The sequence below is a fragment of the Nomascus leucogenys genome, chromosome 9 (assembly GCF_006542625.1).
Source record: "Nomascus leucogenys isolate Asia chromosome 9, Asia_NLE_v1, whole genome shotgun sequence".
NCBI classification, from domain to species: domain Eukaryota; kingdom Metazoa; phylum Chordata; class Mammalia; order Primates; family Hylobatidae; genus Nomascus; species Nomascus leucogenys.
Window position 1 is genome coordinate 75,649,945 of NC_044389.1, and position 19,019 is coordinate 75,668,963.

At 34.2% G+C, this 19,019-nt stretch overlaps 1 protein-coding gene across 2 annotated transcripts in view; it reads left to right on the forward strand.

The window, feature by feature from the left end:
- The window catches only part of GRID2 (glutamate ionotropic receptor delta type subunit 2), a 1,459,902-nt gene that overhangs the window by 763,592 nt on the left and 677,291 nt on the right, over positions 1-19,019 (forward strand). For both annotated transcript variants that reach the window (XM_003257534.3, XM_030819132.1), the window contains one exon: positions 16,293-16,577. In XM_003257534.3, the coding sequence (XP_003257582.1) occupies positions 16,293-16,577 (285 nt within the window). The remainder of the gene's footprint in view (positions 1-16,292; positions 16,578-19,019) is intronic.

Here is a 19,019-nt window from a genome sequence, read left to right on the forward strand (position 1 = left end):
AAATGTTATTTCTAGAGACTGCTTCTTTGATATATATCCACAAGAAACCCAATTTCCTACTCAAAGTAGCCTTTCCTATTTACAAAAAAAAAAAAAAATTCAGTAATCTTGTGTTAGAGCTTTACCTGTTTTCTATTCTGTGGGGAGGTGTGGGGGAAGAGAAGGTGTTAAATGTGATTTTATTTCATTCTTGCATTGCTATAAAGAAATACCTGATATTGGGTAATTGGTAAAGAAAGGGGATTTAATTGGCTCATGGTTCCGCAGGCTATACAGGAAACATGATGTTGGCTTCTACTTGGCTTCTGCAGATGCCTCAGAAAACTTACAATCACTGTGTAAGGTGAAGGGGGAGCAGGCACGTCACATGGCCAGAGCAGAAATGAGAGAGAGGAGGGAGGTGCTACACACTTTGTGTGACCAGATCTCCCAAAACTCACTCACTATCACAAGGACAGTATCAAGGGGCTGGTACTAAACCATTCATGAGAAGCCACCTCCATGAACCAATCACCTCTCACAAGACACCGCCTCCAAAATTCGAGATTACATTTCAACATTAGTTTTGGGTGGGGACAACAGCCAAACTATATCAATCCATATAATATTAATATATAATTATATATTATTATATATGTGTGTGTGTATGTGTGTGTGTGTATATATATGTGTGTGTGTGTGTGTGTGTGTATATATGTGTGTGTGTGTATATGTACTTAGAAGAAATTGGTTTCATTGTAAATGGAAAGCCTTTCTCGGAAAAGTCCATAAACCGTTACACAGTGGGGGGAAATATATCCAAAATACCAGGACATTATTTAAAAGCCATATTATAAATAGATTTCATCATACTCCTATCACTGTAAGCTTACAAGGGTATACTGACTCTCTGGTAGTACCCAACCCCAACATAGAAACAGTAAAGTAAAAATGTCTGATAATGAATCCTGAGTATGTAAAGCCACTTTGAAGAAACAGAATTTTCTCAGGTCAAAAGGTAACCAATTAAGTTAGAATGTGCCAACTAGAGGAAGGACTGGTCAGTAATTGAAGCAAGGAGAAGAGAGAGAAATGTCGTTATGTTTTCCCCTGAGAGAGGTGCCTGAAAACCATCTTGTCGGTCAATCGCCACCTTTAATGCCTGAAGAAACTGAAACCCAAAGAGAAAAATGACTTTTGCCCAAGGCACAATACTGATTCACATCTGAACTAGAACCAAAAATCAAGATTCCTCACTTACACCTTAGGCCTCTAGATTATAGAGTGAACACATTTACTCATGCTTGTTCTCTGAAAGCAACAGATTCTAGGCAATAGTAGGAAAAATGGGGGCTTACTTGGTTGTTGGCTGTTTTGGTTTTTAATTTTTTCATGCTGATGTCAATGGTTAGAAAGATTGTTATGTTAGCCTAGTGTTTTGATTTTATGTCTTCACTTAGAAGAAACATTACCTTTTTATATTTAAGTTGCACACAAGAAAAGTATTAGTGTCCAAGATTTAAATACAGTCCTTTTAAACTTGCACAATCCTACTTATAAAAACATATCAGAGAAAGGAGTCCACATGACTGAGTGAAAAGCTGTCTTTTGAAAAGTTGCCACAGATTTTATACTATATTTTTCAGGAATTATCTCCTTTCACTTCATAATTGCTGCTAGCAGGGGCCAAGCTAACCATTAAATAGTGTTTCTGACCTCATGCACTGTTCCATAGCTTTGTAAAGTGCATAGACAGTTTTTTTCCCCAGAAATAGAAATGCTTCTGCTACTAAGCTGAAAGGCATTATTAGTGAAATTAGAATATGATAACAAACTGCAGATGGTAAAAGATTACTTCCTGGCAGAGAATAAATCCAAATGCATTTTATGCTAAGTGAAATGTGATTATCAAAAAATTGTGATAATAATGATTGATTCCTGAATGGATAACTGTGATCTAGCTCCTGCTGCCAACTATATGTCTTAATAGATAGAATCACTGATTAAATATAGAAGAAAAAAGAGAAACCATAATGAATTAGAATGAATATATTACCACAGTCATATGAGTTTTGATAGTTGCTGTAAAATAAATAGAATAGCCATTTTAGTTCATTTTTAAACCAAAATACATTCTTCTGCCAAGTGTAAAATTATCTAAAATATATCTTATTACAAGATTATTTTAGTCAAATAAAACTTTAGGCACTTTTGAAATGAATGTTTACAGAATAAACAGGCAACAGACTGTACTTGATATATCACTACTATAAAAGCTTTTGTGGATTATACTAGCTGTGAATTTCTAGCTATGAATTAAATGTTCTAATTTATTACGTGTTATACTCACAGGTTAAGAAATATTTACTGAACGCTTCTATATGCCAAGCACATCTGAGTTTTAAAAAAATGTGTATCTTTCTTCTCATGGAGCTTATATATTCTAGTCTTATTACAAAAGAATATCAATGTTTTCAAATACTGTGCATAGGGAATGCCAAACAACACTTTTCTTATGAAGGGCATATTCTTTCCACTCTGCTCCTCATACTATTGTTGACTCCATTTAGGGATCTTCTTTATCAGCAGGAGTGGATTATTTCTGTAAAAAAAAGTAAAATCTGAGTAACATAAAATGAGCTACTAGGGCTAACAGGACATGTATAGCATAACTAACCTACTTTACAATATGTCTGCTTTAATGATTAGACCATACCTTTCCTGTTTACTCAATTATTCATTCACCATATGTTCATTAAGTGCCTAAAGCAGACCAATCTGTGTTCTAGGTTTAGGGCATAAGGCATTGAGCAAAACACATAAAGCTCCTGCTCTTATGTAGCTTATATTTTAGTGAGGAAGAAAGAGTAAAAATAGAGAAATAGATATATAAAATACAATCAAATGATGATGACTATTAAGGAAAATATTAAGGTCAGGACATAAAGAATAACAGGGATGCTAATGAGTGGGGCTGCAGGAACTGAGGATTTGCATGAAGAAATAAGATGAAGGAATATCTAGGTGAAGAGTACTCCACACACAAGAAATAGAAGGAAAAATGAATTCGCAAAACAGGGTGACCAATGAGTGAGCCAAAATAGAGTGAGAAAGGCTGATGGAAACAGGAGTTTAGGTTATATTCATGGCCAGTAGAAGCTTATAAAGGGCCTATGGGCCATGATAAGAGAGTTCTCATGAAGAGTTATGATTTTTCTTTATGTGGTGTGTGTGCCTGAATGACAAAGCTGTCACTAGATAAAATATTCATAAAAGAAAAAAAATTATCCACAGTGCTATTCAGAGGCAGTGCACTCTTTCTAATCAAAACTACTACTTAAAGTCTGTTTAAATGTAATTAAAAACAGTGACTGAGTTTATAAGGTGCAAGGTACTGGATTTCAAAAAAGCACTGGAAAATACAATGTCAAATCCAGAAGACTGACACATTAAGGTAATTACAATGCAACAAGCACTTAAGTATGTTATAGGAATAATCAAGGAGCAAACTTCCTCCTCTGCTTTGAATGTAAAAAGATACAAAGCACTTTTTCCCACCTGCACAATGAGAAAAAGCCAAAAATCTATTAAACTCTAATTTTTTTCAACCTGTAACTTTTCTCAAAGTAACCAAATGACCCGAAATCCAAAGAGGGACAAGTTCTTTCAAAGAGAGACGAAACACAAAACAGTCTGTCCTTAGAGATAACCTAGGAGTAAGAGGTTACTGTCTTCCACACAGGCTACGAAGAATCACTTGCAATTTTTATGAACTCATAAAGGCTAAGTGTGAACTACTGTATTTATTTGGAATAGCAGACACAAGAGGAGTTTGTACTTATTTGCAAGCTATTGAAGTACTCTTCCAGCAAGTGCTCTTGAGAAAGTTGGGATCAGGATATGAAACAGAGCTCTCCTGAGTGGAACTATGGCTGCAGGGGACCAGGCGTAGTACTCTTGGGCTTTAAGCAATAGGGGTTTGAACTGTGCCGGGCCATTTTTATGCGGATTTTTTCAATAAATATATTGGAAATTTTCTTGGAGGTTTGCAACTATTTGAAAAAGAAAAGACTCACATATGGATGGTATAGCCTAGAAATATTTTAAAAAAATAAGAAATGGTTAGGTAGGTCATTAATTCATAAGGTAAACCGGATACTAGTCTATTTTATGACTAGATACTATTCTATCATTTACTACTATAAAATTTACACAAATCTATTATGGAAAGTTAAAATGTATCAAAACTCACACACACACACACACACACACACACACTTACAGACCTTACATGGCACCATGCCCAGTCTAAAGAAATATAAACAAATGTCTAAATCTGGCATTAAATTATAACTGCATAAAATTAGCTGTAGTACATATTGTACTACTGTGATAATTTCACAGCCAACTCCAGTTGCAACTGTGGTGAGGTCAAATGTTGCAAGTAACATAGTGTGAGCAGTTTGTCTCTCCAGTAAATTGTATCATGCAGTAAAAAGTAACCTCTCACAATTCTTGCATATTTTTCACCAAGTTTAGTGCAATACTGCAAACTTTGGATAACACCAGGGGACCCATACAAAGTGCGACTAGTGATGCTGGAAGTGTTTCCAAGAGGCAGAAAAAAAAAAGCCATGACATTACAAGAAATGTTTAATTGCTTGATGTGTACCGTGGAGTGAGCTCTGCAGCTGAGTTTGACTAGCATTTCAGACAGACCATTTATCTTATAAACAGATGCTGTAAACTTATGGTATTGAAGATACAGTACGGTACTGTAAATGCATGTTCCCTTGTGATTTTCATAATATCTTCTTTTCTCTAGTTTACTGTATTGTAAGATACAGTATATATTAGCATATGAAATATGTGTTAATCATCTGTTCACATTATTAGTAGGACTTCCAGGCAACAGTAGACTATTGATCGTTAAGTTTTGGGGTAGTCAAAAATTATAGGTGGATTTTTTACTGTGGGGGTTGACACCTCTAAACTCTGCATTTGTTCAAGGGTTGACTATGTTTTACCCACCTATTCACCCTTTATCCCTAGAAAGTAAAAGCCTTAAGATCTTGGGGAAGGGGGAAAAATCCTCTTATCCGTGGGGTACATGCAAAGACTTATTGCAACTGGTAAAGACTCCTGGGAGCTGGTCAGGAAACCATCTTGGTTCCAGGATCTTTCACAGATATAAGCCAAGGCTGGCAAATTCTGGGAGGCAGGAAACTCTCCAGAGACCAATCACAGATGAAAGGTGGTGTTTCAAAGATGAGGGGCAGTAACAGTGACAACACCCTGAGGCCCAAGGTGCACATGACCTGTGTGAAACGGAGGCTGGGCCAGGTCAGCGATAACCTTGTGCCAAGTAACACACAACAGAAGTCTACCACAGGGGGAGGACCCAAGACTCACAGAGGACAGAGGCACCTCCACTTGGTGCAGCTGTGAAGGGACAACTACACCTGAGGGAGAAAAAGAAACACTGAGGAAAAATCTCTGGCAACACAGGCCCTATTCTAAATACTACAAAGTAATAGCAGCCTGCTGCTAGAGGAATCCAAAGCCTGTGGTGCGCTGGACATAGTGAGGGCAACAACAAGAAGACACATATCCATATCAATTCCTGACTAGATTGGTACATACAATACCGATCTAGCCTGGTAGGAAGATACACCAACAGCCTGGTAGGAGGAGAGTCTGTATCAGCATATTCTATTTACCTCAGTCTGCAGTCTCTTACAGCAATCTGTCTAAAATTATAAGAAACATTAGAAAAAACAATCCATTGTCAAGATGTAAAGCAACAAAAATAGATTGAACTATATCCTAGATGGTAGAATTATCACAGTGACTATAAAAGTAACTAGGGTTAATATGTTAGCAGGAAAGGTGAATATAACATACATGAATAATAGGGGAAATTCAGCAGAAAGAAGGTAAACTAAAGCAGTACATAGAGGGAAATTTATAGGACTAAATGTCTGTTTTAGAAAAGAAGAATGGTCTAAAATTGACAATCACAGCTTCTACCTCAGAAAAAGAAAATCAGACCAAACTGAAATTAAGCAAAATAAAGCAAATTGTGAAGATCAGAGCCGAAATCAATGAGATAGAGAACAAAAGCAACAAAGAAAAATCAATGAAACCAAAAGCTGTTTCTTGGAGAAAATTAATAAAAGTGATAAACCTTTAGCCAGACTGGTCGGGATCAAAGAAGATATCATATAAATTATCAGTATCATAAAAAGAGAGCTGATATCACTTCAAATTTCAAGGGAATATTACAAACACCTTTATTTCAGTAAATTTGACAACTTAGATGTAGAAAGCAAATTCCTTGAAATATAAACATTACCAAAGCTCACTTGAAGAAAGAGATAAGCTGAATATGCCTGTATATGTTTTTAAAACTGATTTTATAAACTCTCTCACTACTGAAACTCCAGGCCCAGAAAGTTTCACTGGTGAGTTCTACCAAACTTTTCAGGAAAAATGACATTAATTATACACAAACTCTTCCAGAAAATTCAAAATGTGTGACTACATTCTAACCCATTTACTGAGGCCAGCATTATCCTTGCAAGGATAATTTAACATTCAGAAATCAATCAATGTAATTGCCCATATTAGCAGACTAAAAAAGAAAAACCATATGGTTATCTCAATAGATGCAGAAAAAACTTTCAATAAAATCTAACATCCATTCCTGATAACTCTGAACAACTCTATTCCTGAGAAAACTCTGTTCTCAGCAATAAAAGGAGACTTCCTCAAACTCGTAAAGAGCATAGTCCAAAAACCTTCAGGTTATATTATTTTCGATTCTGAAAGACTGAATATTTTTCCCTAAAAATCAGGAAAAGGGGAAGGGTGGCTGCTATTACCACATCTATTCAAAATTGGCCTGGTGGTATCAGCTAGTGCAATAAGGCATGGAAATGAAATAAAAGGCATACAGATTGGAAAGAAAGAATAAACTGCCTTTATTTGCAGATGACATGATTCTCTCTGTAGAAAATCCTACAGAAAAGGAAACTAGAAGAAGTGTTCTTAAGAAAGTTTCATGATATAAGATTAATACGCAAAATCTTATGTATTTCCATATTTTCTGGCAATGAAAGTTGGAAATTAAAAGTACCACTTACAATAGAATATAAAAGTATAAAATACTTAAGAATAAATTGACAAAGGTGTAAGATCTGTACACTGAATACTACAAAATATTGCTTAAATAAATTATTTAAAAAGCTAATTAAATGAAGTTATGTATAATGCTTATGAATTGGAATACTCAGTATTGGGATGTCAAAGTTATCTCTCTCTCTTTTTTTTTTTTTTTTTGAGTTGGAGTCTCGCTCTGTCACCCAGGCTGGAGTGCAGTGGCGCGATGTCTGCTCAATGCAAGCTCTGCCTCCTGGGTCCATGCCATTTTCCTGCCTCAGCCTCCCAAGTAGCTGGGACTACAGGCGCCCACCACCACACCTGGCTAATTTTTTGTATTTTTAGTAGAGACGGGGTTTCACCGTGTTAGCCAGAATGGTCTCTATCTGACCTCGTGATCAGCCCACCTCAGCCTCCCAAAGTGCTGGGATTACAGGCGTGAGGAGCTATCTCTTTTTTTAAGCACATAGGCTGCTGAAGAAATAAGGTAATTAAAATAGCATGGCAGTAGGAGAGTATGTGGAATGGCAGGAAGATACAATAGCAAGGAATAGGAACTAGAGATGAGCATGAAAATGTAAATCAGTGTCAGGTCATAAAGAATTCTGCATGCCATGCTAAGAGTTTGATTTTCATTTGCAGAAGTTGTATGATGACATTGGAAGTTCTATGTTTTTAAATTTTTATTTTAAATTGGTTTTAGATTTTCAGAAAAATGCAACAATGGTAAAAAGAATTCCCTTATATTCTTCACACTTTTCCTAACGTTAACATCTTATATAATGAAAGTGAAATTATCAAGAACAGTCATTGGACATTGATGCAGTATTATTAACTGAGCCACAGGCCGTCTTCAAAATTCACCGACCTCTTTTTTTTTTTTTTTTTTTTTTTTTAATGACAGAGTCTCTGTCTGTCACCCAGGCTGGAGTGCAATGGTGCAATCTCGGTTCACTGCAACCTCAGCCTCCTGGGTTCAAGCAATTCTCCTGCCTCAGCCTCCCAAGTAGCTGAGATTACAGGCAGGAGCTACCACTCCCGGCTAATTTTTGTACTTTTAGTAGAGACGGGGTTTCACCGTGTTGGTCAGGCTGGTCTGGAACTCCTGACCTCAAGTGATCCACCTGCTTCGGCCCAACCGCTTTATTAATGACTTTTCTATCTGTTTCAGGATTTTTGCCTAAGATCCCGTATTTCATTAAATTGTCATTCCTGCTTAGTCTCTTCTACTATGTAGCAGTCCCTCAGTCTTTTATTGATGACCTTTAAAACATGGGAATAACATAATGCGATTCAAAAATAGATATGATTGCTTACAGTATAGATGATTGGAGAAAGTGCTGTAAAATCAAGCCAGCTTAAAGACAGTTTTGGTAATTGAGTGTGTGGTGATATCATTTGAATTAAGGAACTGGCAGTAGGTATTTCAAAAAAGAATATTTTTGAGAAACATGAGGAGTAAAATTAACATTGTGTGATAACCAAGCTGAGATGGAGGAGCATGGGAAACAAAAGCGAAGAAATAATCAAAGATGACTTCTGAGATTGGGTCGTGATATTCTAGGTAGATAGCGGTAACTGAGAAAGCAATGTAAAATATTATTTTGTCATTATATTTCTCTTACACAAACATAAACACAGTGTTCCCCACATCTTTCTCAAGATTTTATTCTTACTTTTATGGGATATAATTTTCTGGAATATATTAAATATTCTATCATTCATCCAGAAATAATCAGTTTCAAATCCAAGAAATTTTATATTATAAGGAACCATAATTTTAATAAATAGAATTTCTATAAAATGATTAAAAAGTTTTAAAGACAGACATACAATATGATCTGGATTATCATTCTTGCCACAATTATGTTTAATCCTCACTCTTTGCTTGTTATGATTATGATTATGTAGATGAAGATTAAATTTTACCTATAATGACCAAATATGACATTCTGCACTCACCGAGTTTCCTAAAGTGCAATTGCTATATCTTCTACCAGCTGCCAATCAGTTATTAAGTATAGGATAGATAAGGTGTTGTTTTAGATAAACTGATAATTTTATAAATCTGCAGGCTATTGGGAAAAGGCCTTTCTAAACACAGTGTGAAGCAAAACAGTCCTAAAAGACTGACAATTTCATTGTATATAATTTTAAAATTTCTGAAAAGCTACATAACTCATAATAAATTTAAAATACAAGACTAAAGGCAGTAATATAAATGTGGATAAATAGTGGCACTAAGGCATGTAAAGGTCTCCTTCATATTAATAACAAAAAGACAAATTCCATCATAGATCATATTTCTTGACTCTCCTGCCTTTCTCACCTTGCACCACTCTCTACCATACTCTCTGCACTCCGGCCACTTGGCTCCTCTTTCTGCCTTTCTGGTATTTCATTATCTCTGTGTCACAGGATCTTTGCACATCCTATTTCTTCTTTTGGAAACATTTTCTTTACTCTTTTTTGTCAAGGTAACTTCCATCCACTTAATTGGTTCCTACTTATCCTTCAAATTGCAGCTCTATATTCACTTCTGTAGCAAAGCCTTCCTTAATCTCTAGTTCAGGAAAAATGTTTTTGGGCTATCATAGAATAACGTTATCTTTTGGCCTGGAACCTACTCAGTACATCATTATACATTCATATGAATATCTTCTGTTTCACCCATTATACTCTAGCTTATTTTGGGCCTTCTTGCACCCTGAGTACCTGGTACTTGCCTGATATAGAAATACATTTTACATATATAATATACAGGTATATATATGCACATATATGTGTGTTCTTTGAAGAATTGTTACTAAAATAAAAAGATAAAAAGATAGGGGATTGATCTGAATTTCCTTAAATCGGGAGCTATGAAATATATCATTGAAAAATTATAAAGTAAATATACTAAATATAATTATATTAGTAAATATCTGTATATTTAGTAAATATACTAAATATAATTAAATTATATACTATATATACTAAATATAATTATATTTAGTATATTTACTAATTTTGTAATTATATCATATAATTATATTTAGTATATTTACTAATTTTTGTCTTGTATTTTAAGTTTTGTATAGAAATTTTATAAAACTTATGAAAATATATAAATTATATATAAATATACATAGTAAATATCAAAAAATATGTGTTCCAGCCTTGTCTCTACTACTTAATAGAAATGTGAAAATAAGCCTCAATTTTTTGAAAAGCGGAATAGGAAAATATTCAATCTAGCCATGCTGATCAAATGATAAAATGTATGTGAAACCATTTTGTAAACTCCAAACAAAATAAAAATGATATTTCATCATTATCATTTTTATTACATCAATGATGGTAAAATCACTTTAGGTCTGATTAAAAGTGTACTCAATACGTTCTAGGTTCTTCTCAGTACCATTCTGCAGCGTTGTTGAAATTTTCCTTTATATACACATGGAGCTGAAATTATTTGGAGCTGAAACTAGAGAATCAACGTTTTAATACCAAACTAACAATTTTTTAAAAAGAGAATACTATTAGGGATTCTTCTTCTTTCTTTTCTTTTTTTTCTTTTTTATATCTAGGAGGCTGAATTTTTCTGAATTTTGTAATAAGGGAGAGTTAAAAACCCTCCTAATTTTTCATATGCACCTTTATGTTTAAAAACAATGATTTATTTTGTAGTTCTTCATGGCCCAGACATTCTAATCTAAGTCAGGTTTGAACCCCAACTCTGCCATTTACTAGTGTTACGGATTCACTAGTGGTATGATGGACAATGCATTTAATATCACTGAGTCAGAATTTTCTTACTTGAGAGTTGGAATAATAATAGCTTTTCTGCACATGGTTGTTATGAGATATAAATTGAAAAATAAGGTGACTTATAATATGTGCCAGGTTAAATGTTTAATTCTTCTCAGGTTTGGATCACTAATTATAATTAAAGCTTCACGTTGGCTTTAGATGAGTGAAAAAATAGTTGACTGAAAATTACTCAGCTGGGTTCTTTTGATGGCTGGTAATCAACCATGTTAGCACTTTTATTTTGTAAGAAGGAATAAAATCTTAACAATTTTTAATTAAAATATTTTTTCTGTATTTTCACTTCCTAAGTAGATAATTATGATTAACTTGGACCTTGTAACACTATTTATATATAAAGACAAGCTTTATTTGGAAGAATTTGTTCCAGATGATTTTATTTCTGGCAAACTACATTGATGATGTCCCAAATATAGACCATCTTCTAAATGTCACATCTCAGATGGTTGCTAAAAATCATATTTGCAAAGAATTCTAAATGTCTGGGTAAGCTGAAATTGTTTTGTGTTACTGTATTCCTAGAAGTATAAAAGCAAATGTCTGGAGCTTTTTGGTGGAAGATTAAAAAAGCAATCATAAATAGTATATTTGTGATTCGTTAATAAAATAAACAGAAAAAAGGAATTAGATTATATTTAGTCATCATAGAAAGAATACACAAGTAGTGAAGTTCCACTACCCAGTTATGGTCATTGTTGAGTATGACTGAAGATTATTGAAAAAATAATAAAAAATCAACAAATATTAGATGTTCTGCAACAATTACTTGAAAAAGCATTGCAGTTACAATCCGCCAGGCTACTGTTTCTCAGAAAGGGTTACACATCAGAACTATTCAGGTAACATTTCATAATGCAAATACATGACTACCACAATGGACTGAATAAACTAGAAACTCTAGGAGTAGACTTAGTCATCTCTCTATATATTTTTAATCTCCACTTTTGATTGTGATGCAGGGCAGATTTTGGAAAGACTGTGGTGGACAAACTGGGAGCTCTTTGAGGATAGAACCTGTCATATACATTCTCTGATCTCCAGAGAAGTTCCTGGGACATGGTTGAAAGTTGATTATTTATACTGATGAATAAGTATGTCTTAATCCCTTTTGTGCTGCTATAACAGAATACTTGAGACTGGGTAATTTATAACAAACCGAAACTTATTTTCTCACAGTTCAAGAGGCTGGGAAGCCAAGATCAATAGACTGGCATCTGGAGAAGGCCTTCTTGCTGTGTCATCCTATGGAGGAAGGGCAAAGAGAGGGCAAGAGAAAGCCAAGGGGAGGCCAAACCTGTCTTTTGATAAGGAGCCCACTCTTGCAATAATAGCATTAATTCATTCAGAAAGGTAGTGCCCCCATGACCCAAACACATCACATTAGGTTCCACCTCCCAACACCACCACATTGCAGATCGAGTTTTCAATACTTCAACTTTGGGGGACACATTCAAACCACAGCAGTGTATGAATGTAATGTGGTAAAGTCCTGATGTGTCTTAAAATCACCAGAGGAAGTTATATCAGGACAAATTGGTAAATATAAATAAGTCAGAAAAAAAAATCACAAAGAACATATATGTTCAAAAAGGATGATGCTACCAAAAAATATTTCACTGAGTTCTCATTGAGTATTCAGTAAGAGGTAATAAATTTTTTAACCCTTTATGCATTTTATTTTTAATCTTGTTTTACTTAGTAAGAAAACACTCAAAATATTTAGCTTAAGAAATGAAAACGATAGTGTACATGAATATATCTTAGCTTAAATGTATACATTTATAGAGCAGAATTAAATTCCATAACTGCAGAGTGACCACAAAGGGTAAAAGTGTTGCAATTGCTATTAAAAATAATAAAAATAATAGTTGTGCTTTTGGCGGTTAGTACAGGCTCCAAACATCTTTGGTAGTGACAGAATCTCAAACAACTGGAGTCACACCAGCAAGCTTTTCAGTATGATCTGTATGTATAGATGTTTGTGTATATGTGCATATATAGTATAAATAAATCACAAGGCTTGAAATAATAATAAAGAACTATGCCATTGAGATGTCATAGGTTTAGATTATTTTAATTTAAAATAGTTGATAAACAAATACACGTTCTGATCTTTCAAATTCAGTTCTCATACTATATCAAATGAACTGACTATGCATTCTACGAAACTACAACTCATAATAGTCTTTTAATTGTCAAGACATGAAATTCTTGCAAAAGGTAGTCTGCTTTACTAAGCTTTGCTTCTGTTCTTACTGCAGCCTTTTATTTCCTGAAATCTCCCTTCAGTTGCCATGAGTTATACTCTATTTTTTATACTAACCTTCATCGAGGGCCCTATAGATCCAGAGCAAATCAATTTCTATCTGCCATGCTCAACCGACATTTTGTTTTGATAAAACAGGGCAAAATGGGCATTAAATACAGCCTTGAAGGGGAAATGGCAGGTTGCTGTGGAGACTGCTGTTTTGTTTTGAGTCATCCAGTCCCAATTCATTTTAGTTGTGTGAGCTCTTCCTTTCCTCTTCAGTGGGACTACCTCCTTTCCACAAACTTGACAATAAAACAATCTCAAATTGAGCTTTCCCCTATTTAGAGCTTTATGTTTACTATGCTATACAAAATTTTAAGGATACAAATACAAGACTCTCCATTGTTTGCTTGTTGTGGTGAAAAGGATGATGGGTTAAAGAGCTGGGTCATCTATTTTGTTTTTTAAGTGGGGGCATTTGTGATTTCTTGACAATAAAGGGTTGGGCCCTGTCAGAGGGATGCGCATTTATAACTTGCAGGCCACCACTCTCCCACTCTCTTTCTATGAGAAACCTGACAAAATGATTTTGGTACTTTTTCTTATTGAGTCTCAAACTCTCAAAATAGTGTTCCAGGATGCCAATTTACCAACAAGTCATCAAAAGCACAGCAGGTAAAGCCAATTTCCCATCCTTGGACTGCATGATCTCTAAATTATCTTTTAGGCCTGACATTATATGTTTTCTGGCTGCAATTTCTGATTATTCCAATTTTGATTTTATAGGAAAATTTCAGTTATTCTTGCTAATATGAATAGCATGATAGGTAATACCAAATAGTAATCCAAAAACAAAGTTTTTTTATACAAAATTAACTGGTTTTAGTATCTGCTTAGTTTGTGTCCTTACTAATGGGGATTAATAGGAAGTAACAGTGGGTTGGAAGAAACAAGATTTTATGCTAAAGCAAATTTATCTACTAAGCAAGATTAATATATGACTTTTCATTTTGGAATATATCCTTCTAAATCTGAAGATTAAAACAGACAATTTTCCTGTCATGTTACATGTGACAGAAGATAATACTGAAAGTAAATTTTTCCCCAAATTTCAATGCTTATAACTGTATAAGTTTTGTGGTAAAAGTATGTAAAATATTATATTTACTTAATTTCCTGTAATTAGTGTAATCTAAAGATTGACTCCAACTGTGTACCCCTTAAGGCACTTTCTTATTTTGATTTTAAATGCTACAAACCAAAATCTCTTCTGAAAAGTGACTTACTATTTGCTTATATAAATCATTAATGGTCATATATACCAAAATAATGAAATAAAAATTTGACTACTCTTTTTGCATTAATTCATTGAAATTATAAGTACAAACATATTATTTTCTATGAAAATTGAATTCATGAACATGACTAGAACATATGATTTTTGCTAAAATTAGACCTCACAATGTTATGGTCTAAGAAGCATCCATCTGGGCTGGGCGCAGTGGCTCACACCTGTAATCTCATCACTTTGGGAGGCCGAGGCAGGCAGATCACAACATCAGGAGTTCGAGACCAGCCTGACCAACATGGTGAAACTCCGTCTCTACTAAAAACACACAAAAAAAATCAGCTGGGCTTGGTGGCACAGGCCTGTAATCCCACCTACTCAGGAGGCTGAGGCAGGAGAATCACTTGAACCCAGGAGGCAGAGGTTGCTGTGAGCCAAGATCGTGCCACTGCACTCCAGTCTGGGCAACAGAGGGAGACTCCATCTGAAAAAAAAAAAAAAAAAAAAAAAAAAGTCCATCCTTGATGCTTTCACATTTATTGGAAATCAGTATAATCTCTCTCATGAGGCAATGCTTGAAAAGTATGTCTCTAATAATTATTCATTTACTTTGCATGTATTGGTTGGCTTAGCATTAATAAATTAATAATAAATTTATTTGATGATGATATGCTTATTATTAGTACAGCACTTTTAAGCTTGCACTTTAAATCAGCCTTCATTAACTGGCCAGTTAATTATATACAAGAACTTACCATTAAGTTTTCCTTTAAGTTTTTAAAGAACTATATAAAACAATCTGTAATAAATTTTGAATCTTAAGAATGTTATACCTAGAATGCCTAAAATCTAAAATAAGGCTGAACCAGTTATAACAAATGAGCTTCTAAAATGAAAATAATTTTTTCATTGATTTCTTCTGCACTGATTTTTGAATTTATTTTTAATTTTTTATCTTCAAAGATTGCCATTATGAAATATTACCTCTTCACTCTTTTTTCTGTGTATGCAATTTCTTTACATTTACTTATAATTTATATTTGATCTAGTTTTAAGTACATTTTGAGGTATGCACATAGAAGAGTTAAAGTGGAATAAAAATAGATTGTAACCATATAGTAGGAATTATAAATTGTTGATCTAGGAACCAGAATGAGACACTGGCTACAATGTAGTATTTGAATTGATTTGATTTGACCATAAGCTTTCTTACTGTCAAGGAAAATAACAGAAACATTTTTGTTTCTCCAGTTTATGAAAAGGGGCAATGTCATCAAGTTTTTAGATATCAGAATTGTTCCGTTTTCTGTGGCCAGAAATGCTTTCCTCCAAACCTTCATCTTCCTGTTTATTCACTGGTTTACATATTATCTACTTTTTGAAACCTTGTATTATGCCTTCAGTAGGGAATTATCTTTTCTCTGAATTATAAATTGATAATTATAAAAGTTTATCTACCACTAATTGAATATCTATCATGTGAGAGGCAAATAACAGACACTGTGTTTTCTCTAATCTTTGCAATAATCCTGCAAGATTCATGCTATTTTACCCTCTTTACAGGTGATGAAACCGAGCCAAGAGAAGCCAAGTGATTTGCACATAGCTAATAAGAGCAGAATTCTTGGAATACCAATAGCGCTTTGTAATTTGAGGATCTCCTCATACAGAATGTTCCTTTCTAAAACATTTGCATAGCTATATAAAAAATCTGTAAGCTTTATCCATCCAGTGCTTCTCAAAAAGGGAAAAATATGTGAAATCCATTGACATTTTGAATATTACTGTGCTTTCTTGCAGCCTGTGAACTTATGAATCAAGGCATCTTGGCCTTGGTCAGCTCCATTGGCTGCACGTCAGCAGGATCCCTCCAGTCTTTGGCAGACGCCATGCATATCCCCCACCTCTTCATTCAGCGCTCAACAGCTGGGACCCCAAGGAGTGGCTGTGGACTCACCCGGAGCAACAGGAATGATGACTACACTCTCTCAGTTCGCCCACCTGTCTACTTGCATGACGTTATCCTAAGAGTGGTCACAGAGTATGCCTGGCAGAAATTCATTATATTCTATGATAGTGAATATGGTAAGTGTTTATAATTTGTGTAGGTTTTGTAAGCTGATATTTGCATGAGAAGCAATTTCATTAAATCTTAAAAGTTTCAAGGATATTACTCATTGTTATTTGTGGTTTTCTTGTCTTGTCATATTCTTCTTATAAACATAGCAGCAACTGAAAATTGTGTTAATGTATTTAAGTCCAACATTTTGGTATAAAGTTAACTTTAAATATAAATATCTGTACCTACTTAATGCTTAGTTTACAAATGTTTCTAGAGAGAATCTGATTCCAATACATCTTGATTTTTTCAACTAACGGGAATTTAGTCATAAAAACAACACTGCCTTTCTTCCCTTTTAAAAAAATGTATACCTCTCTATAATGCAGAAGATCATATTGGACAACCCTAGAACACTGAAAATTTACCTCTTTCTATTAATTGGTTAAATGAAATCTGACAAATCTTGCTTACACCCTTGTGTAGACTTTAATACCTACTCAGTACTTAACTCCTTGGAGTCATTAAAATTATATCACCATACAGTTCATATTATATGTTGTCTACAGCAGGAAGTCTCACAAAAGTACTAAGTAGTAAAAAAAAAAATTCTTTAATCTTCCAAGGTAAGACACAAAGCATTGTCCCTAAATTTATCATAATTTGAGAATAAAATGCTTTGTCTAAGTATATTTACTGGTACTTCATTGAAAGCTAAACAAAGTAATATTTTTGTTTACGTTTATTTTTTCTGAATTTATCTACCTTTTTTCTAACTGACTGATCCCAGATATCTTAATCTATAGATTCCGTCTTATTTGTGGCAGAAATAAAATAGAGATGAGTATGACCAAATGAGAGGAAATGAACAGATCTTGATAAAGAATGCCTGTTTTGAAACATGTGTTTTCTTAGAAGTTATGTCTTGAGAAGGAGTCTTGGAAAAATTTTCTGTTCAGTAGGGATGGATTCAGTTTTTACAGTTTTCTGAAAAGAAAGTCAGAGAGGATTTCACTCTCTGTAGCATAACTTATTTTTCTTTGCAAATAAGTAAATAAACATCTTTAAAAATGCCTTCTTGTCCTAAGCTACCCAGCAATGTGAACAATATCGGAGAACAGTTACACAAGAGTCGGCCAGAAAGTGCCATCAATAGAATTGAGAACAAACAAGTTGGCAGAAATCTAGGAAGCAACAAATAAGAAAGAGCTCCTGTGGACTCCCAGGGAGGGAGAGCAAGTGGCAGTTACATTTAGCCCTAAATATTCAATGGTTGCATGGGGTTTTGGCAGCCAGAGTCCTATTAAACTTGGTGGGTAGGCTTCGGCCAAAGTCTGTGGCACTCTCTGGAAACACACTCCTTTGTCTCCAAGACGGAAATCCTTATTTTTGTTGCTTAATTCACGTTATTAAGGGGTCACAGAACAAAGTCTAAGAGACTGAAATGAATAAAATAAACAAAAAGGATATTAAAAATAATTGGCTCATCAGTTAAAGTAAGGATTGAACTCAACACAAGCCTGAAATTCCCTGATAGGATTATTTAGTGAACATAATAAACTCTTTGGAATCAACATGCTGAATAAGACTGTTGATTTTCTTACAGTCAGATTATTTGTGGCCTTTATAACTTAAATGGTATTTTCTTTTATTACTTAAATGATATTCTTATAGCCTCTGATCAAACGTATATTGAAATAATAAATTTAAAAACAGTAACTCTTTATTCAAGGGGGGGAGAACAATTTTCAGTTAGTACTATGAAAGTGACTTCTTTTTTTTTTTTTTTTTTTTGAGACGGAGTCTTCCTCTGTTGCCCAGGCTGGAGTGCAGTGTCACGATCTCAGCTCACTGCAACCTCCACCTCCTGGGTTCAAAAGAGTCTTTTGACTCAGCCTCCCAAGTAGCTGGGACTACAGGCACATGCCATCACGCCTAGCTATTTTTTTTTTTTTTTTTTTGTATTTTTAGTAGAGATGGGGTTTCAACGTGTTAGCCAGGATGGTCTTGATCTCCTGACATCATGATCCACCCACCTCAGCCTCCCAAAGTGCTGGGATTTAGAACAGAAAAGGAACTTTTGATTAAGGCATTTTCTCAACATTAAAACAAGAATATTACTCTTTCATTATAAATGACCATGAAGAAAGAAAATTCCTTGTTAGTTTGTTTCCAAGTCCTACATATATTATAGTCAGGTAATTTGTATAAAAGAAGACATTTTTATTATGGGTGAGATAACTGTATTTTGAAAATATATACTAAATAAATACATAGTCACAGAATCATTTATACATATTTGAAATTTCTTATTCTTTTCTCCTGAGTTTTTATTTGAGTAAATAAGATGGAATAATCATGTAATGTATGACTGGGTCATCTGTTAGATCTGAGGTTTGCTTTAGGAATTTTATTTTTGGGATAAACTTGCTTTTTCACTTATTTAGCTTAATAATTTATGAAAAATA